Below are 27,233 nucleotides of genomic sequence, written 5' to 3' on the forward strand. Positions count from 1 at the left end.
CCACTGATTTAGCTAATCTATATCTATCAAAGCCTAACATGAAAATTGTCCCTTCAGGAGTTCAATTGCTCGCTATGACGTGTGACCAACAGGGGGCAGCACGGAATGAAGGAAGGCCCTGGCCAGCAGCTGGGGAAGGGAGGCTCCGGCGGGCAGCTGGAAGGCCCCAATCAGCCCTGATCACTGGCCAGGCCTAGGGACCCTACCCATGAGTGAATTTTCATGTATCTGGTCTCTAGTCTGGGTGATAAGAAGGAAACATTCTTTGACAAGGTTTTTGTCACAGGTATACCACATGAAGTCAAAAGATTACCTCTATATCTAAAACATATGATCTCTGATATATCAGCTTAATTTTTTTCTTGTTTTCAACAAGAGAACTGACTGGTCTTTTAACATATATAAATGACAACAATTGGTAAAGTGAGAGCATCTTTTGGCACACTTGAGAAACCCATTAAAAAAAAGTCATTTGTCATATTAAAGATAAATACAAAGTGCTCCAAGGATATGAATATGGGGAAGACTAATCTATATCTATCAAAGCCTAACATGAAAATTGTCCCTTCAGGAGTTCAATTGCTCGCTATGACGTGTGACCAACAGGGGGCAGCACGGAATGAAGGAAGGCCCTGGCCAGCAGCTGGGGAAGGGAGGCTCCGGCGGGCAGCTGGAAGGCCCCAATCAGCCCTGATCACTGGCCAGGCCTAGGGACCCTACCCATGAGTGAATTTTCATGTATCTGGTCTCTAGTCTGGGTGATAAGAAGGAAACATTCTTTGACAAGGTTTTTGTCACAGGTATACCACATGAAGTCAAAAGATTACCTCTATATCTAAAACATATGATCTCTGATATATCAGCTTAATTTTTTTCTTGTTTTCAACAAGAGAACTGACTGGTCTTTTAACATATATAAATGACAACAATTGGTAAAGTGAGAGCATCTTTTGGCACACTTGAGAAACCCATTAAAAAAAAGTCATTTGTCATATTAAAGATAAATACAAAGTGCTCCAAGGATATGAATATGGGGAAGACATACTAAAACGTTCTACTAACTAGTTATAATATTAGTAAATCATTCTAATGAACTGACTCATATTTATGCTCGGAGTTACTTGGAAATATTCCTGACTGGCCCCTTGAATTGCATTTGACCTAGAAAACTTTTTAAAGTAACTTGGTAACCATTACAATTGTTCTTATTTTCAACACGGAGGGTCCCTCTCCTGGAGTAGATTTAACAATGCAAAGAGAATTAAAATATGACCATTGCTTTTCCGTACAACTTTTGTTAAATTTGTGAATGTTTTAAATTAGTTCATTATTGGAGACTAGCACTTACATACTTTCCTAAGGAAAACTATTCTTTTTCCTTTTTCAAATATACTTTTATTGATTTCAGATAGGAAGGGAGAGAAAGATAGAAACATCAATGATGAGAGGGAATCATTGATTGGCTGCCTCCTGCACCCCCCCTACTGGGGATCAAGCCCGCAACCCGGGCATATGCCCTTGACCGGAATTGAACCTGGGACCCTTCAGTCCACAGGCCGATATTCTATCCACTGAGCCAAACCAGCTAGGACAGGAAAACTACTGTAGGTCCTCGGGTTACGTTGGAGATCCGTTCCTCTGGCATGACGTAATGCGATTTTCGCCCTAAGTCGGAATCCACCTACATAAGCACCTACGTCACTCACATGGAGCACATAACAATTCCTGACCTTTACTTGTGGTAAATAAATAATAAAAAACATAAAGCACCTATGTACATACGTTGAAATTACGGAATATACGTCGAGTCCGACGTAGCCCGAGGACTGCCTGTATTCTTATTCATTAGAGTAGGCAATGAGGAATAGAATGAGAATAAGCAACATGCACACAAGCATACACATTCCCCACACTCACTCACCACACTGGCTTCCGAACTGTGAATAAGCAGCAGGAAAATGAATGATTATAATGCCTCTTTTGCCATCAGTAAAGAAAATAAAAAGGGGCTATTGACTTAACTAAAAACTGAATCATATGGCTCTAAAGAATTTATTAAGAAATTAATCTCAAAAAACATTTTGATATATCGAAGTCTCTAATAATTTATTAGTTAGGATATTGACTTATAAGATATACATGACTTACTACCTTAAAATATAAATGGCCAGAGGGAATATGCCTCTTTTTTATGACAAACTTTAATTACAATAAAAAAATACTGAAGTCAGTTCATAACTTTAACTTACTTCTCTGTAGCAGAATCAAATCAGGAATATTAAGATCCTGGGTCAGAAATCACAATCTGCTTAAATATTTTAGATTTATCATCTAAAAAGGAAATCTAAAAATCTTGACTAGCAATTCTAATTTGTAGTGTTTCAAAATATGGGAGAAAAGGTTAATTTTAAGTATAGAATTTTTAAAATATTTCCAAGTTTAGATAATTAACTACTGTCAGCCTATTTTATAATCTTTTTTTTTTTAATCCTCACCCAAGGATGTTTTTTCCATTGATTTATAGATTTTTAGATAGTGTGAAAGCAGGGGATGGGTGGGGCGGGCGGGGAGGAGGACAGAGAGCAAAACATCAATTTGAGAGAGACACATCAATAGGTTGCCTACCACATGCGCCCCAACCGGGCCAAGGAACAAATCTGCAACCCAGGTATGTGCCCTTGACCAGGAATGGAACCTGTGACCCTTCGGTGCACTGGCCGATGCTCTCCACCGATTCACATCGGCCAGGGCTGATTTTACCATCTTATTTAGAAAATGCTGCCCTGGCCGATGTGGCTCAGTTGGTTGGGTGCCATCCTGTGCACCAAGAGATTGTCGGTTCAGTTCCTGGTCAGGATACATGCCTGGGTTGTGGACTCAATTCCCGGTAGGGGGTGTGCAGGAGGCAGCCCATCAATGTTTCGCTGTCACATTGATGTTTTTCTTTCTCTCCTTCTCCCTTCCTCTCTCTCTAAAAATCAATACAAACATAAAAATGCTATTTTATTAAACTGTTAAATAGTAACAGTATAATGTATTTAACCAACGATAAGTAAATGTCACTACTATTCCTATTAAGACACAATTCCATGGCACAGTGTAAAATGTTCTTCCTGAGTAGACTCTTGCCCAGCTTCTGGCTTCGTTCCCCGACCTGACACATCTCTCTACCCCATGTCTACCCATTCCTGATTACTTTTAAGTTCCCAGAATGTATGTGGTTGTTGAACAATCTCTTCTGCCTTGAAAACCGTGTCTACTATCTATCTTTAGGAATCAGTTCAAATGAAACCTCCTAGGTCAAGTCTCCCAGTGTTCCCAGAGAGCTTTGTATACTCATACACTATCGCGTGTATCAAAATACCACAACTGGCCCTAACCAGTTGCTCAGTGGGTAGAGCATCGGCCTGTGGACTAAAGGGTCCCAGGTTCAATTCCAGTCAAGGGCATACACCTTGGTTGTGGGCACATCCCCAGTAGGGGGTGTGCAGGAGGCAGCTGATCGATGTTTCCCTCTCATCGATGTTTCTAACTCTATTCCTCTCCCTTCCTCTGTTAAAAAAAATCAATAAAATATACTTTAAAAAAGAAAAAATACCGCAACTGTTTGAGGACATGTCTGTCCTTCCCACTTCCCACAGAAACACACACAAACACACACACACACTTGCATTTCTGTATTCTCAACATTTAGGTGCTTAATGTTTGTTAAATTATAAGCATTTTCTAGGGCATCTTTCCTCTTAAAGCCCATTTGTTGGAAGATGTCTTTTTAAACGTGTGAGAGTTGAATGTCTACATTCTATAATGTCTACACGTGCAAAGAGTATGTTACCCCTTCCAAACCAAGTACAGTGGTCATTTATTTTTCTAAGGTTGAATTAATTCATTAGATCAAGAAGACCATTTTTGAGGTCTAAGGACAAAGGGCCCTATTGCTGTATCAGCCTAAGTAAGGTTGCTAAAAATCTAAAATAGGTACAATTTGCTTTAAAGGAGAAAAGAGCAAAAAAATTTAACTGCCCTTAAAAAGAATGATTGTATGTTTATCAAACACTCAGCTTCATTTAGGCATTTAATTAAGCCATTTATTCCCCCCCCATAAACTGTGAACCCACATTTGTATTTTTTTATGCCACCAATTGTTACATGAGTTTTGTACACAACAAAGATTTTTGAATGTGTATTTGATAATACCAAAAATGCTCATCATACCCCTTTGTCAATGTCACAACAAACACTAATAGTTGGCCACATTATTTTTGATGAGGTAGTTCCATGTCTGGCTATCTGAGATATTAACAGGTTCCACCCATTATTAAATAACTGCACAAAGTTTTGGTTTACGTCTTTATACACACTTCACAAAATAGTCAATGTTTGAGTTGAAGATTTGTCAAAATGTTTTCGGAGTGATTTGGGAAGCAGTGGAATTCACATACTGAAAAGGGCTGTAGCAGCTGGAAGTAGGGATGTTCCTGACTCTGACAAGGAACTTTCTCTGAAAATAAGGCTGAATATAAGGCTTTTTCCTTTGACCAATTCCTATAATACAAATAAGTTTGGGAAAATCATTACATTTAATTAGAACATTAAACAATAACACTAAGCATCTCCAGGCAACATGCTGATAAGCTAATTGAATACTACGTTATATATTATTTCTTAAAGATTTATAAAATTTCCATGAAATATTGGGTACCACCAAATTGTGATACTAGTGATACTATGAAATCATGGTAACCCACAAATGAACCTAACTTAGCTTTATGGGCTGTCCAGTTATAAAACAGACTGCAACAGCTCAGAGCTGTGGCATTGGGAAGCTGGAAGAGAACTCTGAAATCCCCTATCTAACCCAAACCCTTTGGGTAGCATTGCATAGACGTCACAGTTTTCTGAATAAGTCCTAAGAGGCTCATAAGTAGTTTTCATTAAAGTAAAAATCTGATGTACCCAGTACGTTTTGATATAAAAAATATGACATAATAAATATTTTAAAAGCTTTAAGGATTTTTCTACTGACCAGACTCAATAGTATGCAAAATTTATAATTTAAATAGCACCTATAGAATAAAACCATAGAAGTGCTTTAGAGACTTCCTACAGCTAGCATCACCCTGGTTTAGTAAGGCCCAGAGTGATTAAAAAATTGAATTAACCGTCATACTAGTATATGGTAAAATAAAAAACTGAACTGAATTTTAAGCTCCAATCCAGGGGTCGCTTTACTTAAATTGGCCACACTGCCTTAAGTCAAATATCTATAACCATTATTTTCATTTTACCTGCTGTAATTAGACTTCTTTCATGTCCTTCCAACTGAAGGAAAAGTCAGAAAGATGATCTAAAAAAATACATCTGCATTTCAAATTTACATTAAAAATGTCTTTCCCTTATTTTCACATCACAAATTCTAAGCATTATTAAAGAAATCACAGATTAAACAGCTTTCTGTGTCCTGGGCCTCAGTCCTTAGATTATGAAAATTGGAATTTAATTAGAATTGAGAAATTTTCATTAAGTGTGTAAAGTATAAATACAAGTAATTTTTTAAAAACTTTATTTTAACACCTAATACAATTCCAATTTTAAGGATTACTTGCACAAAAAAATAAACACATTTGGTATAAAAATGTATCACTTTAATACCCTTTCCCCTTCAGCCCCTCCCCCCACCCTCATGAACTGCACTCGGTCTGGATGTAGAGACATAGAAAGACTAATGGCACAGAGTAGCTTTTACCTACAGGAGTTTCTGTTTATGTACCCAGGTACTCTAGAGGACACCAGCTCACTTTATCACATGAACCACTTCCTTCAGCCTGCTGAATGTAGTTTCACAAAGAAACAAAGCTTATTATAAAGGCATTTAAAAAACCATTATCTTAAATTCTTTTTAGAAGCACTACCTTTTTTTTAACCATTTATATACAGTGTTACATAACAGCTCTGGAGTGCAGTACATGCAGCAGAACATACCTGTTGAATATAAAATACTTTTCTTAAAACCTTCATCGTTGGAATTCTTAAAGTCTAAATTATAGAATGCCCATTACTTTGTGAAAACGGCTGAGGAATACAAATGTCTGCATATGTTGGCCACTGAAAGAATCCAAGGCTAACTGGAATAATATTCATAGCACACCAGGAGTGCATAAATAATTTACTTACATTATTAAAATACAACCCATAAAATTCAAGTTCAAGATCTTACAGGATTGCCTATGTAAATCCTTTAAGTGGTTGCCTGGAAATGCACTGTATCTTCTTTCTCTTTTCTTCTCTTTTAAAGTCCTATATAAAATGTTTAGTTGAAGTCTTACTCTTTCTCAAATGAAATGACCATCTTTATTTGTGCCGACTGCCTCTTCTCTTCATGGCAGCAGTACACTGTGGACAGTACCATTTTCCTTTTGGTGCTTCTGTCAACCCAACGCATCCATAATGGAACCATTCTATAGGGCACTAGAAAGCAAAATTGCAAAGAAGTTTTTAGTTCTTTAAAGATTAGGGAGTATATTAAACTATGTCCACTACACCAAATATTAGATTAATGGAAACATAATGTTTAGATCTAGGAGCTGATTTATAAACAACACGGTCCAACTGATAAGCTTCAGAGATGAGGCAATGGAGGCACAGAAAAATTATGCACCTTTGTTAACTGAGATTCATGTAATCTATTTCCATAATTCTAAATAATGAACTAAAATTTACTAATTTTCATTTTCTTGGAGAGTAAGTTGATACCAACTTTTAAAGATAAGAAGTGAGATGGGTCTCTTATGTAAAAAAGAAATTTATTTTAAAGATTTTATTTAATACTAGAGGCCTGGTGCATGAGATTCGTGCACTGGGGGAGGGGTGGTCCCTCAGCCTGGCCTGCACCACAGTCCAACAGCCCTCAGGGGATGTCTGACTGATGGCTTAGGCCCACTCCCCAGTCGAACATCCTTAATGCGGCTGCGGAGGCCAGCTTCTGGGCTTCTGACTGAGCAGCGCTCACCCTGTGGGAGCACACTGACCACCAGGGGGCAGCTCCTGCATTGAGCGTCTGCCCCCTGGTGGTGAGTGCACGTCATAACGACTGTTGTTTGGCCATTTGGTCAATTTACATATTACCCTTTTATTATATAGGAGGATTCAGCTTTATTTGCTCCCACATTGAGTAGAATGAGCTACTTGTAATTAAAGACATAAAGGAATGCTCTGGCTTTCCCTTTTGAATAAACCCATTCCTAGATATGCAGAGAGGAAAAGTGCTGTACTCTGCAATGCATTAGGCAGTTCTACACTTCCACAGAAAATCTTCGCATTCAGAAAATCTTAACTGGGAATGAGAGAGATCAGAATATGATAGGTTAATCACAGAAATCTGATTTGTCATTTCCACTAACTGCCTAGGAGACAGTTTCCAATGGTGTTCTTGAAATGCTTGGGCAATACTGTTTTACAATAATTACCAGCAGCCCACAAGTGATTCTAAAGAGGGAAGTGGAAGGAGGGTCTTTCTCTTTCTCTGCGAACATGGTTTTGGGACCCTGTCAAGTCAGAGAAAGTCCAAATTTCAAGGTACCTAGCCAACCTGGCTCAATCTTTACACTGTTTATAAATTTAAATCTCTCAGCATAACATTCCTGAGGAGGATTTCTATAGAATTCAGCATTGTTACCCCTCTGGAGTAAAAGATGGACAAAAGAGTTATATGAAAGTAAGGAGGGAGTGAAATTACTAAACAAACATATTCTCAGCATGCAATAAAGAGTATCTCTAATCAAAAGTAAGCTTTCAAAAGAAGAGCAATTTTAAGACTCCTTTTTTTATATAAGTGATTTTTTTTATATCAGCTGACCCCTGCAGAGTACAATAGGACATACTACACTAATGGGAGGAAAATAATCTCACATTAGATGCTCAACATCCCCACCCTTCACCTAAGCACCATGCTTCTTGAAAAAATGTATTGTTTTCAAGTTCCAATTCTTCACTGTGATAAGTGAATTGAATTCTAGCAAACACAATATTCTTTAGCAAAGGGGGAGGGGGTGTTTCTAATTTTCATACAATGTAACACCTTTTTGAGAAATACAATTTGCATAAAACCATAAAATTAGCTTTAAAAGTTGAAATAGGGAACACATTAAGAGACACTATCCTATTTTGGAGAGGAATATTTCTAGCACTAATATGACATAATTAACATAACTGCAAACTGTTTTCTTAGACTGAAAGACACAATAAATAAAAATATTCAAATAATAATGTAATTTTTTTTTCATTCCTGAATAGAAAACTGTGATACTTACATCTTGGTTATCACAGCCCACCATCTCACCATAGGATACCTGGTTAAAGAAAAAATCTTATCACTATAGAACAAGCATCTAAATCCAAATTAACTGTTTATGATACTATTAGAAAATGAAAACACACTGAATATATACTTGCATTAAGAAACAGGGTACATAGATTTATACATTTACCTAGTTTTTCCAAAAGACTTTATGGAGGTGGAGGGGGAGACACACAGAAATTGTATGCCCTTTGAAAGTCTGAAAGAACCTGCTCTGTGGGAGTCATCTCTGTGGATGGTTCCTTTATTAAAGACCTTCAGTTTCTTTTTTGGTTACTTACTTGCTTCAGTTTTAATTTTTTCTTGGGTCACATCAGATCATCTACATTTTAGCAGTCAACAGTCCATTTCATTGAAACTTCTAAACTCATTACGTATTATATGTCCTTTCTAATTTTCCTTTTGCTGTACACTGCTAGCACTTTATAGCACAACTTCCTAACTCCTGAATTCATTGAAGTTCTCAATGGACTGAATAATTTTTCAGAAAAGGCAACTAGATGGCATACTTTCAGATTCTATGGACATGAACAATACTCTGGGTGACAGTTTTTGGGGGAACACTCAAATTTCTCCCTCAAAGTTCTACATACATATTTCATCAACTTCTGATTGTTAGTGTTATGGAGGGGAAATTGTGGGTGAATCTGATTTTGTTCTTTTGTAGGTAACCTACTTTTATTTGCCAAGATTTATATAAGATTTCCTTTCCTTAACCCAGGAATGAAATCAGTCAGCACCTTCATCTTGGACTACCCAGTCTCCAGAACTGAGAGAAATAGAGTTCTGTTCTTTAAACCACACAGCCTGTGGCATACCATTACGGCAACATGAACAGACTAAGACAATATGCACGTGGGATATGTAGTAGTGGTACATCAAAATGTTTAATTACAGGTTATATCAGAGGGCTGAGATTATGGATAACTTACATGTTTCTTTATACTCTTTGTATTTATAACAAACGTCATTTTTATAAAAAGCCAGAGAAAATTGTATATGAATAAAAAAAGCAAGGGTATTTTAACTGGAGTAAAGATAGCACTTGAAAAACAAATGAAATTGTTTTTTCCTAGTTTGTTCAGATTATGCTTTTATAGACATATACCAGACTTTTACCTGATTACAGATGCAATATCGTGGTTCATTTGGGTCATAAGTCCAATCGACCTGACTATTTGAATCGGATTCTGGTACTACTGTTGTTTGTTGAGAGATTTCTTGTACAACAGTTGATGATGAAGAACACGATGACAAGGAAGAGGAGGAGGAGGACGAGGATGACTGCTGGCTTGAAGACTTGTTGTTGTTTCTGAAAAAAACAGCATTTATTTGCTCACATCCAGAAGTTACCTGAGAATAACTACTAAATAAAAGTGGTATGAAATCAAACATATAAATTAATGTTTAAGATCAAATTAAAGTAATCTGATAGTTTTAAAAGCATAATCATTTAGAACAACAAAGGGCAACATTTTTCATAATGATTTATTTTTCTTTAAAATTTTTTGCTATCTGGAGAATAAAGATATTCAAAAGGAAATTTTTTCCCAAATATTTCAGAGTTTTTAAAGTAATTTTTAAATTAGTTACTATTTACTACTGACTTAAATTGTAGGCAGTATCGTTAAGAATTAGTATTAGTTATGGCTCCCTTACAGATATTCTTTGTATTTTTAAGCACACTGAATAGTCGTCATCAAATCTAAAATACCAAGATGTACACAAAAGCATTTGGTGAGCCTGGCCAGCGTGGCTCAGTGGTTGAGTGTCCTCCCATGCACCAAGGGGTCACTGATTAGATTCCTGGTCAGGCATATGTCTGGGTTGCAGGCTTGATCCCAATATGGGATGTGCAGGAGGCAGCTGATCAATGTTTCTCTCTCATCGATGTTTCTATCTCTCTCTCTCTCTAAAAAAAATTTTAAAAAGCCATATTTTTTAAAAAAGCATTTGGTAAAAATGATCATGATCATCAACCAATGTGTGAATACTTACCTGTATAGGACAGGAAACCAAAAGTTTTAAAATTCACAAGTAACTTACCATTATCTGCATGCTAATTCAATTGTAAAAATACAAAAATTTATCACTGGCAGTTGTAATAAATTTGGGTCATTAAGATGAATTAATTTTTAAAATACTTAGCACTTTTGTGGTAATTCTACATTGATCATTCTTTCAGGGACTTACAAAAATAGACTACATTAAAAAATTATAATACAATTATTAGGTAACTAATTCTGTTGGCCTAGCATTTGAACTTTCATTCTGTATGAACACCTAGCATATGCAGGTACTTAGGACAGACATTGCCAAGTACCATTGTTTTCATACTTAAAGTCAATACAATCATCCTAAGAGGAGAATATACAAAATCTAGGGATATATTCATAATTTCAATTTTGGGGACATAAGACCAAGAATTAAGACACCTTGTTCTTAATCAAAATGAAGAATCTTATTTAAAAACAAAAAATTCCCAGGACTTAATTTGTATTTTATGTATTAATTTGCCTAAAATAAGAGGTTATAAATGAAGAAAGTTTCATAAAATGGTTTATCCTAACGAATAAAAGAAAGTAAACAAACAATTAATAAACCCAATTTAAAACTAGAAAAATTAAAGACTCTTAACCCTTTTAAAAGACTTTACCTCTTCAAAGTACGGCAGTGTGAATGACAATGCCATGCCTTTCGCCTCTCCAAGGATCCCGACCCCTCATATGCTGCCCCTGTTTGACGAGAAAGCCAGGGATGCCCGCCAGCTGCACGCTTGGTAAAGGGGCAGGGCTCCCGTAGCAATAAGACTTACTTGCTCTTTCTCCCACTCCGTGAGTCTGCTGCTGATGAACTGGCATTCTGTGTCAATGTAGTCATGAGCGCTGAAGACGATGAAAAGCCAGCTGTTTCCCTGGGCATTGAAAACTCTTTTCCCAGCTGAAAGTCATTATTTTTAAACGCTTCATAACTGGCTTTTAAACTTGATGTCCTTCGGCCCTCTTTCATCTTGAATAGACATTCATTGACAGTATTAATATACATACATATGTAGATTGTCTTTCTTAAGTATTACTAGTTACATTACTTTGGTTTAACCAATTCTACTTTATTTTGTTTAAACCATTTTCATCATTATAATTTTAAGCTATTTTGTGTAAAGAATTTAAAATCAAGGCAATCTATGTTCTGAGGCTACAGAAAACATGGACATCATGAACAATTATTGTGAGAAGGAATCTGCATGAGACTGTATGAATCTACTTTTTATTTTTCATTATCAAGTAATTTCTGCATGTTCCTTTAAATAAAATATCAGATATCATAAAACTATGACTTAAAAATGAACCTGTGCAATTAAGAAAACATTGTCCACACCTAGTTGTTTCTACTAGAATTTGCCAATATTTCGAACAAAACGAAACACCTTGTTCCACACGTTTTCCATTTCTTACCTGAGCTGTAGCTTGAACTGCCTGAGCAGCTGCCATGGTAATTGCCCCTGCACCAGTTCCTGAAGATAATGAGCCAATATTATAGGAGGCCAGAGGTTGGGAGGAATTCACATTGTAAGCATTGTTGGATGAGGCCGTAGAATTATTATTTCGACAACCTGTGTAGAATCAAAGAATAAATAGAAATGGTGAGAGAGAACATAATGTTAGTGTGTTTAAAATACTTTATTTCTCACAACAGATATAATCATTAATTTAAAATTTTCATGTCATATTTTTCCTTTTTCTTCTCCTTATGTAGAAATTAACAGGTAAAGAATCTGTATATTCATTAATCCTGAGTACTTTAATTTTCCCTTATTTTAACATGAACAAGCAACAGCAACCAATCACATTTAAAAATACTTACCTAGTGTATTTTCCTTAGAGGCATCGGACGTTAGGGTAGATAGAAGAGCTTCAGATTTAAACTTCTTTTCAGGAATATGATCTGTTGTCGTATGGTGAGAAGTTGGATTATACTTCCTTTCTGCATATAAAGAATCCATGTGTTTTTTTAACTTTAGAGAAGTACAGACAATGCATAATACTTCCATTTAGTTATAAATGGGTACATTTTATGATCTGAGTTCCTCATGATATATAGAACATTATGTGTTCTTATAAGAGGACAAACAGAACTCTCTATGTTACATGTTTTATCAAGAGCAAACTTCTTAGACATTTAAAAAAAATTTTAGTAGGAAAGTACTGAAGTTAATTCATCGATGCACAATGGGTTCACATGTAGCATGAGGGAAATTGTTTTGAAAACATTATCTACAATTTAGATAAATTTTCAATCAACCCTTCTATCATGTCAAATTGATTTGTCAAAAAATGCAGACAGTCATCAAGCCAACTGGCTTACCGTTCACTTAGTCACTAAGTGAAACATTATTTCTTCCAAGCAGTAGACTAAGCACTGGAGAAGCAAGAATGAAAAAGACAAAGAGCCCGCCATGGAGTACTTTGCTGTTTGCCTTAGGTATTTGTGTGTAGGAAGTATATGCTGCTATTAGTACCATACAGTCTTCCTCTATGGATTTTAGGGAAAAACAGATCCCCGTTCCCAAATCAAAGATGCTTCTCCCAAGTGAAGAAGGGAAGTCTGCCAATAATTGCAATGACAAATATTTATCTAACGAAAGAAAAGGAAGGGAAAGATACTAATGTCTCAATCAGTTGTGTAGATCTAATAATAAAATATACAGGTAATATGAGCTTTTAATTCTATTTAAAATTTTATTTGCACTAATAAACCAAACTTACTTTCCACTGGAGTATGTGAATGAGCATGGTGATTGTTCACTGGCTGGGAAGGAGTATCTAATTCCAAAGATCCTGAAAAAAGAAAAAAAATGGCAGAGATTCACTGTCATTAACTGTCACCACAGAACTTTACATGTCAATCACCTACAGGGACTGTGCACCCTCACTCAGCAGAGAACTAGCAAACTCTGGTGTATATGCCTGTGTCACTGTAGTCAAACACATTAGGTCACCACTGCCAATTTCACCCTGAATCAACTGCATACTTTCTGTAAACAATAAGTAATCCATTTCTCAATATTCACCTTCAGTACAAAACAGGTCAAGGCATGCTAATTTCAATTAAGGGAATGCACAACAGTAGGTACCAAATAAGTGGATGAATGGCTATTATAACTCTTTTCTATGGGAGATCCTAAAGTATTAAGCAACGGGACATTACTGTACAAAAGGAAATTCTTTGATCACTAAAATGACCTAAGATAGTAAAGGGATTTTGCTTGTGAAAAGTGAAGCATAGAATCTACCACCAAGCTTTACAATACTTTTAAATAAATGTTCTGTGTTTATTGTGATCCCTTGAGATGAAATTGTGGCAGGGCATGGGGTGGTTCAGTTTCTATATCTTGACCCAGTTTAGTTTCATTTGTCTGTGTCCTCCTGAGGATGCTGTGTGAACCTTCCTGCAGTACGGAATAGGCATGAATTTCTGTTACGGTGTGTCAAAAAAAAAAAAAATCAAAGCAGCTAAAGGACATTTTATTTTGTCTCAAAATACTTATTATTATCAGATAGGGTTCCCCTGGAATAAAATATCACAACTAAATTAAATGATCATCTAAATTGATGGATCCGTTTTAAATATTGCTATGGATTCCTACCTGGCTGCTTCTCTAGTTAACAAAAGTATATTAACAGAGTATATCAACAGAGATACATAACCTAACACTGTAAGTAAATTTTTCGGGGGTGTGTGTGTAGAAATATGTACATGTTCTTGCCACTGAAATGCACCAAGTAAAACAGATGTTTGAACCCTTAAACTAGCTTCTAGTAGAAATCAGCCACAATACTGATTTAGCTCACTAACATTTAGCTGGTGTCTACTCTGGGCTTAACACCACACCACACGCTTTTACGAACATCACCTATTTAGGTTGGAATAAATGCTAAATTAGTTAAAAACAACAACAAAGCTTATGTCTCCACTTTTGGGAAATCTCCTTAGTTAAACCCAAGAAGTTATAGGGTAACCACAGCAAGAGATCAAGCTGAGAACCTTGCAAAGAAATACTAAAATGGCTTCTCGCTGATCTGAGAAAATTTAGAGGAAAGAGACAGGACTGGGGAGCCTATTAAAATTTTTCTTATTAACACAGTTGAGGAAAAGCCTTAAAACGATTCTTAAGGAGAAATAATAACCTTATTCAAAGCTTACAATTTATACAAAGGCTATGCGGGCAGGACAAAGTCAATACATTTCATGACAAATGGTCGACTTGTTTCTAGATGGTTATTTTTCTTTAAATCTCTGCTCTTACCATTCAGCTTACTAGCATATATGCATATTAAAAATGGAATGACTTCACATTTTATTTTCATAGCCAGTGAGAATATTCTATGTTATTGCTCTCCGTTTCCATGACCCAAACAGTTTCTACTGCCAAGGCCCAAGCTCCCCGACCTGGTTGCCACCATCCACCGAATGCAGATCTGAGAAGTCTCCGTGGGCCCAGTTCTCCTCAGTGACTTGTGCACATACTATCCAACATGGATGGGAAACGTAAATTTTACTTACGCCTCTCTAATATTTCTGTAATTCCAGCATTATCAGCTTCCAGCTCCATTTTAAACTTAGCGAGTTCCTGATCCAGCTTTCTCAAGTGTCGATCTACCTGTTTCAAAGAAGATCAAAGATAACCACCAACATTTGGGACACTATTCAAGTGTCAGTTTAATGAGGAAACCTACATCTTTGTTTCTGTTAATGATTCTGTTTTGCATCCTTGAGCAGATCAATTAACCTATACTTCAGGTTATTGATCTATAAAATGAAGATGCTGGCTAAATAATCTCCGAAGTCTCCTTTAATAAATTTTCAGTTTTAAGAAAGCAGAATTGCAATTTGTTAGAAAAATGTCTGAAAAAAGTGGTATATAAAACAAAAGCAACAATGATATTAGGGATTTGGGGGGCGGGGGGAGGTGCAGGAGGGCTGGTAACTTTTCATAGTACAGTATGCCCTGGGTCACTTTTAGCTTGATCTGACCCTACTCAGAACAAGGCCGTCCACACGGCCATACCACATCGTTGTTATTTAGAATGAGCAATGAAAGACCCTCAGTCTACAAACAAAGAAGCTATGATATTCTATACATATATTTCTCTAAGGCAGGAAAATAAGACATTTATGTAAAGGGTTGAAACAAAAGGAATTTTTAGCCAGAAAACTGCATTCCTCAAAGAGCCTGGTTAAAACTGTTTTACTATAAAACTACTGCCCTTGTAAAGGTGGCAAATTTTATTTTCTCATTCACCTAGAGATCTTTTGAGTGATTTCAGAAAATTATATGATACCTCAAACTAGCAACAAGTCTTCATTTATTTTTTAAGCTTAGTATTATTTTTTCAAATGTACTACTTTGAAGTGAAAGAAAAAAATCATAAATTCTTTGAAAAAATATTTATGTTGCATTACTGACAACCTCTTTTTCAAACTCTAATTTCCCACAGGATCAATGTTATAATTAGTAACTTTTTTACAAATATCAAAATACCTCTGGTACCTTACAAGAACAAAAACTTTAAGAATTTCAATTAAATAATGTGTATCTAAAATAAGGGGGGGGGCGGGGGGAGAAAAGTAGGAGACAATTTGTGTGTTAGATACCAGGTAAAATGCTTGATGCACTAGATGGTCTCTCTTTTCTAGCCCTCCCTCTAGCCTTTTGAGATACGTTATAATTGTTTCTACTTCATAAGAAGAAACTAAGGCTCATAGGGATTAAGTCAATAGTTCCTGTATTATAGAAATGAGATTTAACGCTGATCTATATGTAATAAATTGTGTTTCACCATTTATGCTTAACATTGTCCTCTGAACTTGTATATGCAGAAGCCAACTGTTTTGTTTTTTTTTTAACTCAGAGTAATATAATTCAATCTGAAAAAATAGGAGTATTATCTTATTATTTGTATTTTGTATATTAAAACAGCAACAACGGGGGTGTTGGTTTGCGATTTTTCAATAATTTAAAGCCCAACTGTCCCTCCATCTTCACACACAAGTTACTTTTCAGAGCTTGGTTGTAATTACAATATTTAAAATCCTGTAAGGTCATATATTATGGACACTTGCTCCTATTCAAAGAACCTGCAGGTGATTGAGCATCCTTTCAAAAAATAAAGTGTGAACACAGACCTCAGTTATTCAAGAATATATTTTACATTGTCAAAATTTAATCTCACGGGAAATCAGAAAAAAATACTCATATTTAAATTCCAAGACCACTTAATCCACCACTTTTCCTACCTACAATTACACTACTAATAAATACTGAGTTCTTATTATGTGCTTAGCACTGGGTTACTTGGAGGATACATGACATATGAGAGAATCCATCTTCATAATAATTAGAATGTAGCTAACAAATCAATATGTATATAATATTTTTAGTATAATAAAGTTTTGAAATATATCTTTACTCTAGATCTAACAAATAAGCAACAGCTGAAAAAGGGTCAGAAGTAGCACTCAAAAAATAAAACATTGGGCAGAATAGACACAAAGGAAATATGAATGTTAGTGAAGACTGGGTGGCATTCAAATAGACAGAAAAGGGAGTAATAATTAGAAAGTAGAGAGACAGGAAGACAAATAGTATTCTTAGAGAAAAAGAAAGTGAAGTATGGTGTGGCCTGTAGCAGGTGTATATGGTATAGAGAGGAAGAGCACCGGCATCTAGGTTGGGAGAGCGGGGTCAGTGGGAGAGGACATCACACACTTTACTCACTCCATCCCTGCAGGTAAGGTTGCTTTACTAATGAAAGACAGTGCTGATAAGGTTTATTACGCCTGAAAGCATGGAAAATAATGATGAGAATTTCCAATACTAGATAGTTCAAAATAAAGCAATGGAACCCAAAGAATTAATAACTCCAAAATCCAAATTCATAACTAAAATAAACAAACACAGAAAAGCCTTAACTTCACTGTGGTGGGCAACTTCGTAAAACAGCTTCCAATCATTCCCACCTCCTGGTATGTAAAAAAGATTACAAATTCATTTACTAGTTATTTACTTATGAGCAATTATTAGTTAGTGAGGATTTTCTTAGCTTAACCATTCCTACTAAATCAAATTAGATGTTAGAAAGTTGCTCACAATATTTAATTTAAGCTATAAAGCACCAGGATACTTAGTATTAAGCAGCCCTAGCAAGAGCTTAATTGAACTTGACTGTACTCTATAAAGTGCTCTCCCTCTACCTACATGATTCTGAATGATTAAAGCATCTATTCTAACTGATCATAATGGCCCCACAGTTTACGGACAAAGCAAGAGCCTAAGTTATGCCACCCCTGCACACACCCCTAACCCCACAAGACGGATTTACAGCAGTAAAGAGGGTACTGATTCAATTGACCATAGATTACTAACACAAAGCTGACTAGACTCCAATTATTGCGTTGTTCCCCACTTAATGTCAACAAATGCTAGCAATAAGTTTCCTTAAAGCCAAAAAACGTATCCTATAACACCAATCATCAGTGCTTTAAGCTTAAATCTATTATCCTTTTTCTGACCTCTTTAGAGACAAAGGAAATTCTTTCAACATTATTTAACATATTCATGATCATAAAGATGTTTAAGTCATAGTTGGCCCCTCTGCATGAAACAAAAAATCCTCATTCACTCTTTAACATTCTTCCATAGTTGTAATCCTTTATTCTCTTTCGACTCTCCCAGTGTTCTAATATTCACATTTTCATGTGTCCCTGAGGACCCAAACCAAACTAACTACATATAGCTTTGCAAAAGTTTCTACATGATTAATGGTTCCCAATACGGTCAAATTTTAAAATTTAGATGCCTAGCTTACCCTTTCAAAATGAGCACTCAGTCCCTAAGTTGAAACCCATGGCAAGAAGAGATAAATTTTTATCCATGAAAAGATCAGGTAATAGTGAATAAGGATAAATTGATGAAGAAAAAGGAACCTTGATGGCAAATTATTTCTCTGATAAGTCATGAAAATCATTCTTTCCATCTCTGAATTATATTTAAACGAGATGAAAATTTGATCCATCTTTAGGCTGAATCAAATACTTGAGGCCTTAGCACATAAACTACATCTAATAATCATCTTCCTAAAAGACAGTAAAGATAAGAGACAAATCAAAAGGTCAAACATATATTTCATTCATTAGAGTATCAGATGAAGAATTCTCAAATTTATAGGTAAAATGTGGGCCTGAAATATAATCATCTCAGGAATAGGCGAGGATATAAAAAAGAACAAGTTCAAGGGCAGTGGGCACTGTAACTGACTGCTAAAATCATTCAAGCATTAACTAAAAGCTCAAATTTTATCAGAGTATAGATAAATGAACTTTATTAGGTGCTGCAATCTAATGCAGCCATGACAGTGACATCTGGCTGAGGAACACAAACAATTGTATAATGATTATGAGTATCAAGATTCTAGAAGGAAATTATTGTAATAGAAGATATTTTTTTCTGTCAAATTTCACTAAAAGACATTGGCATTTTTAGTTATATTGAACCCTAATTCCATATATTTTTTTATTTGCTGATATTTAGGCAGTCCAGTTTCTTTTTTTAATAAATATACAGTGCAGGTCATAGGAATAAAAAGTTTACCGCTGATTTTAAAAGTAAACAAAATATTTCAATGAAAAATAATGCAATGAAATATTATGCTATAATAAAACATTGATGGGCAAAATCAAACACAATTATATACTAAATTGTTATAGCTTAAAATCTGTCAAAATAATACATGCTTACTTAAAGTTCACTCCTCTGGTTAGAATCCTTCATTGACTTCCCACTGCTTTTAATTTTAAAAAAATTTTCCATCACCATTTATCCCCTCTATGGCCTCTTCCTCCTCCACTCCCTCTTCCCCTCCCAATCACCACACTGTTGTCCATGTCCATGAGTTTTCTACCTCTTTTTTTTTTCTCTTTGACTCACATTACCCCCTCCCCCCAACCCCCAGCACTAGAGCCATTTGCTTGGTCTCTATCTATGAGTTTGTCTCTATTTTGCTTGGTAGTTCAGTTTGTTCATTAAATTCCATGAGTGGAATCCTATGGCACTTGTCTTTTTCTGCCTGGCTTATTTCACTTAGCATGATGTTCTCCAGGTCCTTCCATGTTGTTGCAAAGGGTAAAATTTTCTTCCTTTTATGGCAGAGTAAATGTACCAGCTTTTTTATTCCCTTATCTGTGGGAAAGCATGGGTCTTGGTTGGAAAGTCTATAAGGAGGAATCTCCAAAAGGTCGGAGGCCTCTAGGGGACCTTGCCAAAAGTCGGCAGCCCCTGCCTTGACTTTTCCAAACAAGTCTGAGCCCCTGGGTGTTTTACTGGAATCTTCATGTTTAGTCTTTAGATGTCCTTGCTTAAAGGACACTGCAGATGCATGTGTCTTCTCAAGGGTGCTTACCCTACTGATAGTATCTAATAGTTAATTTTAGTTCAAGCTGTTGTTACAATAAAAGCCTGAGGAGGCAGGCAAACAGGGCTTTGGTGTCTCAAGCCAAGCAGTCCCTTAGCCCTCTCTTTCACAGAAACGTGTGTGGGAGTAATCACTCATCTGTCACTCAGGGTCTGCCAGTCAACACCAGCACTTATCTACTAATGGGCACTTAATTCTGGCTTTTGTAAATAATGCTGCAATGAACATAGGAGGACATATTTTCTTTCGAATTAGTGTTTCTGGTTTCTTCAGATAAATTCCTAAGAATGGTATCGCTGGGTCATAAGACAGTTCTATTTTTAATTTTTTGAGGTAACTCCATACTGCTTCCCACAGTAGCTGGACAAACCTGCATTCCTACCTACAGCACATGAGGGCTCCCTTTTCTCCACATCCTCGCCAACACTTGTTTGTTGATTTGTTAATGGTAGCCATTCTGGCAGGTGTGAGGTGATATCTCCTTGTGGTTTTAATTTGAATTTCTCTGATGAATATTGATGTTGAGTATCTTTTCATATGTCTATTAGCATCTGTATGTCCTCTTTGAAGAAGTGTCTATTCAAAAGACAACCCACTGAATGGGAGAACATATTCGCTAATGATACATCTGATAAGGGGCAAATATCCAAAATTTATAAAGAATTTATAAAACTCGACACCAAAAGAACAACAACCCAATTAAAAACAGGCCCTATTGCTTTTAGAATAAAAACCACACTGCTCCATTGATTTGCATGGCCATTCATCGGCCGGCTCCTGCCTGCCTCCTCTCGTTTCACTCCTTTCTCACTATACTTCAACCACACTGGCCATTTTCCTGGTTCATTCTGCCCTTTTTTCACCTCAGACTTTGCACTTGGTACTTCATCTCCCTGAAATGTTATTCCTTAAGCTTATCACATGGCTGGCTCTCTCTCATTTTCCAAGTATTACCTCAATTGTCACCTCTTGAAATTACATTTATCCTGAATATATTCTTAACAACTTCCCCTAGTTATGCATTCTTTTTTCCTCTCCCCATAATGTTTATATCCTTTATAGCACTTAGCAAAATCTAAAATAATCTTTATTTACTAGTTTGCTTATATTAATGAACTACCTGTGTCATTACTGCCCACCTACCACCAGTAACTGTTTATAGCTGGAGTTCTATAAATACTTGCTGAATGAAAGTTATACTCTCCCACTATGAAGAACTGAATCAGTAGAAGTACCACTGTCTACACATTGAATGATCTATGAATAAAAAGTACTGTAGTTTCACACTTACCCTATGTACCATCTACTCACCTCTCAAGTACATAGCATTCTAAGTTCTCAAATGTTAAATCCTACCACAATTTAACTTCTCTTTAATATTTGTAAAAACTTTCACTTAGATGTTTATTGTTGACTAGAGGCCTGGCACATGAAGTTCATGCATGGGTAGGGTCCCTAAACCTGGCCTGCGATCAGGGCTGATCTTCCCCAGCTACTGGCAGCTGGTCCCGCCCCCTGCCATCGCCAGTCTCCCTCTGTGTGTGGGGCAACCGGCAGGGTGTGGTGCCCGTGTCCGCCACCACCCACCCCCCCGTTCCTGGTTCTCCATCAGGCGATTGGAGCCTGACGGCCCGGGGTTAGGGGAGGAACTGAGAAGTTGGCCAGCAAGCCCTGATCAGGAGATCGGGACCTGCGGGCTAGGGGCTGCTCCTGCATTGAGCATCTGCCTCCAGGTGGTCAGTGTGTGTCATAGACGACCGGTCGTTCCACCATCTGGTCGATTTGCATGTTACACTTTTATAGATTAGATATAGATATAGATATAGATATAGATATAGATATAGATATAGATATAGATATAGATATAGATATAGATATTTTGGGGAGTAGAACTAATTTGAGATGGTAAATCCATTTAGTGGGCTCCCTACTTAACAAGTCAATGATGCCATTATGTTTGTTTGCAATTACTTGTGAGGCTAGTAAAGTAAATTTCTTGGCCTCAAGCACAAAGTGTTCAAATATCAAAAGCCACTCTGGCAATATGGTGCAGCGCACAGAGCACACGCATTCCAAGGAGGGTGCATAATTGGTGTTAACATTTTAATAATTATGTATTTGCAATGCTAGTTTCCATTTATGTAACATCAAATTTTTAAGTTTTAAACTTTCATTTAAAAATGTACTTAGTAAATAGAGGTGTAATGGAGATATTGTAAAAACCTTACAGGTGAAATGCAAATGATTAAGGTCTGGAAAATACTGGATTAGATCACATAACAAAAGTCTTTGTTGTCCTTTGTAGACCATTCAACTAGTCTACTGTGCCAGGCTCTGAGCGTACAGAATCATTAAGAACCTCACCTACTCTCAGGACCCTGGTTGCCTCTAATATTTTTTATTTTACAAAAATAATAAAATAAGACTTTATTGGGAATGAGTTAACTGGAAGTCCAGTATTGTTATTACTCTGTATGGCAAGATCTAATAACGTTTAATACATTTTTTCATGGTTTAAAAGGAACCTCTCTAAAAGCAAAGGAATTGAAAAGAATGATAAATTTCTATGTAATGTATAATTATTAAATGGAAGAAATTTTTTATTTAAAACTTCCAAGACACATATATCACAATAAGTGTTAATATTTTTATACCAGTGCCTTTTGTTGAAGGCACATCTATAAATCCTGTTTTAGAAGAACTTTCAAAATGAGCTTATGTATCAGAGAAGGAAATCTATCCTAACATGGGAAACTAATAAAATTGAGAGCAGTTGAGAAAGAGGAACACCAAAAAGATCTGAGCAAAAACATGGATCATAAGATTGGTTGGTCTCTGAAAATGATTCCATAAAGGAAGCTAAACTGATCTGAGCTGTATGACTTTCGCTTTTCCGGGTTTAAAGCCATACTTTGAAAAGAAGTTATTTGCACTACAGTCTACCAAACCAATCTCGGCACACTAAAATGTAACTCTATTGCCTTCTGAGAAATAGTGACCCAACTAAAATATATCTGACACCAACGACGACACCATTAAACTCTATCTATCCTTCAGTCTCATGTCTTGGGAGTCATGTTACTGCTCCTTTTTCTCCATCAACTTATTCAGGTGATTTTGTTCCACAAATATTTACTGAGAACATAGTTCTTGACATTTAGAGCAGGGAAAACACAAACACACCAGTAAGAGGTAAATAAATAATTACAATGTGATTTGAGTAATAATAAATTCCTGGGATTAACAATGATTTGGAGGCTGGCATGACGTTGTTGAGGGTTAGGGTGAGGCACAAACTGCATATCACCTCCTCAAATGCCTTCTCTCCTCTTCCCTGACAGAATCCCACATACCTGGGCTGGCAATGTGCCATGTTAAACAACATACCTCGGCCTCCCTTGCAGCTGGCCAGTAGTAAGATTTCCAGGCAGGCTCTTCAAAGGAGCTGACTGAAGCTGCTAAATGCGCCCTTTCGAGTAATCCCCTACTGCGATTCTACTTGTCCTGAGTGGGAACAGACTGGAAGGAGTCTGGGGCACTGAGCATGTTGAAGTAGCCTTATAAGCCCTGGTCTGTCTCCTCTAACAGTTATTTTACAGAAGAGAAAAATAAATCATTTGTTTAAATCGCTCTTGTGTGGCTTTTCTGTTATAAGTGGTCAAGTCTCTTCTAGATATAAATGACAACTATCCAGATGACTGAGATGACTTTAATAAAGACGCAATGCTTATCCAGGATTATGAAAGATGGATACAGTTTACCAAGCAAAGATGAAAGGAAAGGCATTCCAGTCATTTTTTTTATTTTAAAGTCACTTGAACTATGGCAGGCTGAAGTGGAGAGGAAGGGATAATGAGAGGTAGTTAGAAAGTAAAATGAACAAGATATGGTGATGAACAAAATGTGGGGAAGTTAGGGACAAGGAGACTAGGCTGACTTTCAGTATCCCACTGTGCACGACTAGGTCAGTCGTTCTCCTAAGATTTAGAAAGAAAACGCGGGGGTTCCAAGATGGCCGCATCTGGAATCTCCATCTGTTTGCTCCCAACCCTGGACTGGCCTCGCAGCTAAACTGCGGAGCAATGACCTTGAAAGACCAGGGAAGTGTAGCTGATCTGAAATACTGAGAATGGGAAACACGGGGAAATACAGGAACCTCCTCGCGCAGGTACAACTGGGAAGTTCAAGGGATACTGTGCAGCACAGGATCTCAGCTCCATGCAGGGATCCCCAATCAGGAGCAACAGAGAAAAAAAGGGGAGTCCGCATAGCATCCAGCAGCTGGACTCAGTGAGAATTCGGTCCCCCGAAAGACTTGGACGGCACCATCCCCGGCACAGAGTGATGTCTTCCTTATAACATCAACCTGGGAAGTTCGCTCTGGTTAGGGACTGCTGGAGGGGCCACGGAGCAGCGCTCGGGGACAGCGGAGGGGTCTGCTAGGTGCACCCAGCAGTGACTTTGATGGGCCCTCTATTCTCTAGAGCAGGGGTGGGCAAACTTTTTGACTCGAGGGCCACAATGGGTTCTTAAACTGGACCGGAGGACCGGAACAAAAGCATGGTGGAGTGTTTGTGTGAACTAATATGAATTCAAAGTAAACATCATTACATAAAAGGGTACGGTCTTTTTTTTTTTTTTTAGTTTTATTCATTTCAAACGGGCCGGATCCGGCCTGCGGGCCGTAGTTTGCCCACGGCTGCTCTAGAAGGACCTTGAGCAGAAAGTTGTTCAGAGACTTAGACTGTGTGGTTTGGGAAAGAGGACTGGTCTTGCCCATCCTTTGTGCATGAGTGGCACCTCTCCCCCACTGCTAAACTGCTGGGTCTCTGTGTATCTCTGTGTTCCCATGCAAAGGGGAAGGGTAAGGGGCTGGAAATCTGTACCCACACTACTTGGTTTGATGGTTTGGAGGAGATAGATATTTGGGAAGGTGGGAGCCTGGGAAGAGGCCTTGCCCAGCTGGTGCTGGCCATGCAGAGATTGGAGTGCCAAGTGGGCTGATTTTTAAATTAATATTTATTGTATTACAGATGTCCTGTTTTATCCCCCCAATGACCCCCTATTCCATGACACCATCCCAGCACCCACGCCTTCACAACACTATTGTCTGTTATATATGCATATAATCTTTCCTGCCCCCCACTCACCCCTTGCCTCTGAGATCTGTCAGTCTGTCACATCCTTCCAGGTATCTGGATCTGTTTTGTTCATTAGTTTATCTTGTTCGTTAGATTCCACATATAAGTGAGATCATGTGATACTTGTCTTTCTCTGCCTGATTTATTGCACTTAGCACAATACTCATCAGGTCCATCCACGCTGTTTCAAGGGTAAGAGATCCTTCTTTTTTACAGCTGCACTGCACTCCATTGTGTAAATGTAGCACCTCTTTTTTATCCACTCATCTACTGATGGGCACTTGGGCTGTTTTAAGATCTTGGCTATTATAAATAGTGCTGGTATGAACATAGGGGCGCATATATTATTTCCAATTGGTGTTTCGGGATTCTTAGGTTATATTCCTAGAAGTGGGATCATGGGGTCAAATGGCAGTCCCATTTTTAATTTGTTGAAGAAATTCCATAATGTTTTTCATAATGGCTGCACCACTCTGCATTCCAACCAGGGTTCCCTTTTCTCCACATCCTCACAGCACTTGTCATTTGTTGCTTTATTGATGATAGCCATTCTGACAGGTGTGAGGTGATATCTCATTGTTGTTTTAATTTTCATCTCTGATAATTAGTGACTTTGAGATGTTCTTTGGCCATCTGTGCACTCTCTTTGGAGAAATATCTATTTAGGTCCTTTGGTCATTTTTTAATGGGATTGTTTATCTTCCTTTTGTTAAGTTGTATGCCTTCCTTATATACTTTAGAAATTAAATGCTCATCAGATGTATCATTGGTAAATAAATCCTCCCAAACAATGAGTTCCTTTTCATTTTGTTGATGGTTTCTTTTGCTGTGCAGAAGCTTTAACTTTTAATGTAGTCCCATTGTTTATTCTCTTTTGTTTCTCTTGCCCTAGGAGATGTATCGGCAAACACGCTAGTATTGCTATGAGAAATGTCTGAGATTGCTGCCTATGGTTTCTTCCAGATTTTTATGGTTTCACGACTTACATTTAAGTCCTTTTCCATTTTGAGTTTATTTTTGTATATGGTGTAAGTTGGTGGTTTAGTTTCATTTTTTTGCATGTACCTGTCCAATTTTCCCAACACCATGTACTGACGAGACTGTCTTTACTCCACTGTCTGCTCTTGCCTCCTTTGTCAAACTGTCACTGTTCAAAGATGACATGATATTATAGATGAAAAACCCAGAGACTGCACACAAAAAACTACTAAATTTAGTATACGAATTTGGCAAAGTTGCAAGATACAAAATTAATATCCAGAAATCGGTGGCATTTTTATACACCAATAACAAACTCTCAGAAAGAAAAATTAAGAAAACAATTCCATTTACCATTGCAGCAACAAAAATAAATAAGGTATCTAGAAATGAACTTATCCAAGGCGGTAAAAGGCCTGTACTTGGAAAACTAAGGGACACTAAAAAAAGAAACAGAGGAACATATAAACAAGTGGAAACATATATTGTGTTCATGGATCAGAAAAATTAACATCATTAAAATGTCCATACTACCCAAAGCAATCTATAGATTCAGTGCAATCCCTATTAACATACCATCAGCATATTTCACAGGTCTAGAACAACTATTCCAAAAATTTAAATGGAATCAAAAAAGACCCCAAATAGCTGCAGCAGTTTGAGAACGAACAAAGTAGGAGGCATCACAATACTGGATATGAAACTATACTAAAAAGCCACTATTCTCAAAACTGCCTTGTATTGGCACAAGAACAGACATATAGACCAATGGAACAGAACAGAGAATCTAGAAATCGAACCAAACCACTATGCTCAATTAATATTTGACAAAGGAGGCAATTCAATGGAATTAAAGCAGTCTTTCCAATAAATAAATGGTATTGGGAAAATAGGATAGGAATATGCAAAAAAAATGACCACCAACTTACACCATGCACAAGAGTAAACTCAAAATGGATAAAAGACTTAAACGTAAGTCACGAAAACATAAAAATCCTAGAGGAAAACATAGGCAGCAAAATTTCAGGCATCTCTCGTGTAACAATGTACCGATACATCTCTTAGAACAAGAGAAACAGAAGAGAAAATAAGCAAGTGAGACTACATCAAAAAAAGCTTCTGCACAGCAAAAGAAACCATCAACAGAATGAAAAGGGAACTCAAGGCATGGGAGGATATATTTGCCAATGATACATCTGATAACAGTTTGATTTCCAAAATATATAAAGAACTCATACAACTTAGAAAGGTAAGACAAACAATCGAATTAAAAAATGGACAATGGAC

The 27,233-nt window shown here is 37.0% G+C and overlaps 1 protein-coding gene across 6 annotated transcripts in view; it reads right to left on the reverse strand.

The window, feature by feature from the left end:
- Window positions 1–4,336: 4,336 nt before the first annotated feature.
- ING3 (inhibitor of growth family member 3) overlaps window positions 4,337–27,233 on the reverse strand; it is a 44,561-nt gene continuing 21,664 nt past the window's right edge. For 3 of the 6 annotated variants that reach the window (XM_006756830.2, XM_015559474.1, XM_015559473.1), the window contains 8 exons: window positions 14,921–15,017; window positions 13,123–13,194; window positions 12,221–12,340; window positions 11,812–11,969; window positions 11,172–11,365; window positions 9,476–9,668; window positions 8,310–8,348; window positions 4,337–6,468 (listed from right to left, as the gene is read on the reverse strand). In XM_006756830.2, coding sequence (XP_006756893.1) covers window positions 6,352–6,468; window positions 8,310–8,348; window positions 9,476–9,668; window positions 11,172–11,365; window positions 11,812–11,969; window positions 12,221–12,340; window positions 13,123–13,194; window positions 14,921–15,017 — 990 coding nt within the window. In that variant the 3' untranslated portion in view covers window positions 4,337–6,351. Of the gene's footprint in view, window positions 6,469–8,309; window positions 8,349–9,475; window positions 9,669–11,171; window positions 11,366–11,811; window positions 11,970–12,220; window positions 12,341–13,122; window positions 13,195–14,920; window positions 15,018–26,077; window positions 26,116–27,233 lie in introns of those variants that run through there. The other 3 variants (XR_001512725.1, XM_015559475.1, XM_006756831.2) reach the window with 3 other exon arrangements.

The sequence above is a fragment of the Myotis davidii genome, unplaced genomic scaffold (assembly GCF_000327345.1).
Source record: "Myotis davidii unplaced genomic scaffold, ASM32734v1 scaffold654, whole genome shotgun sequence".
In the NCBI taxonomy this organism is placed as follows: Eukaryota; Metazoa; Chordata; class Mammalia; order Chiroptera; family Vespertilionidae; genus Myotis; species Myotis davidii.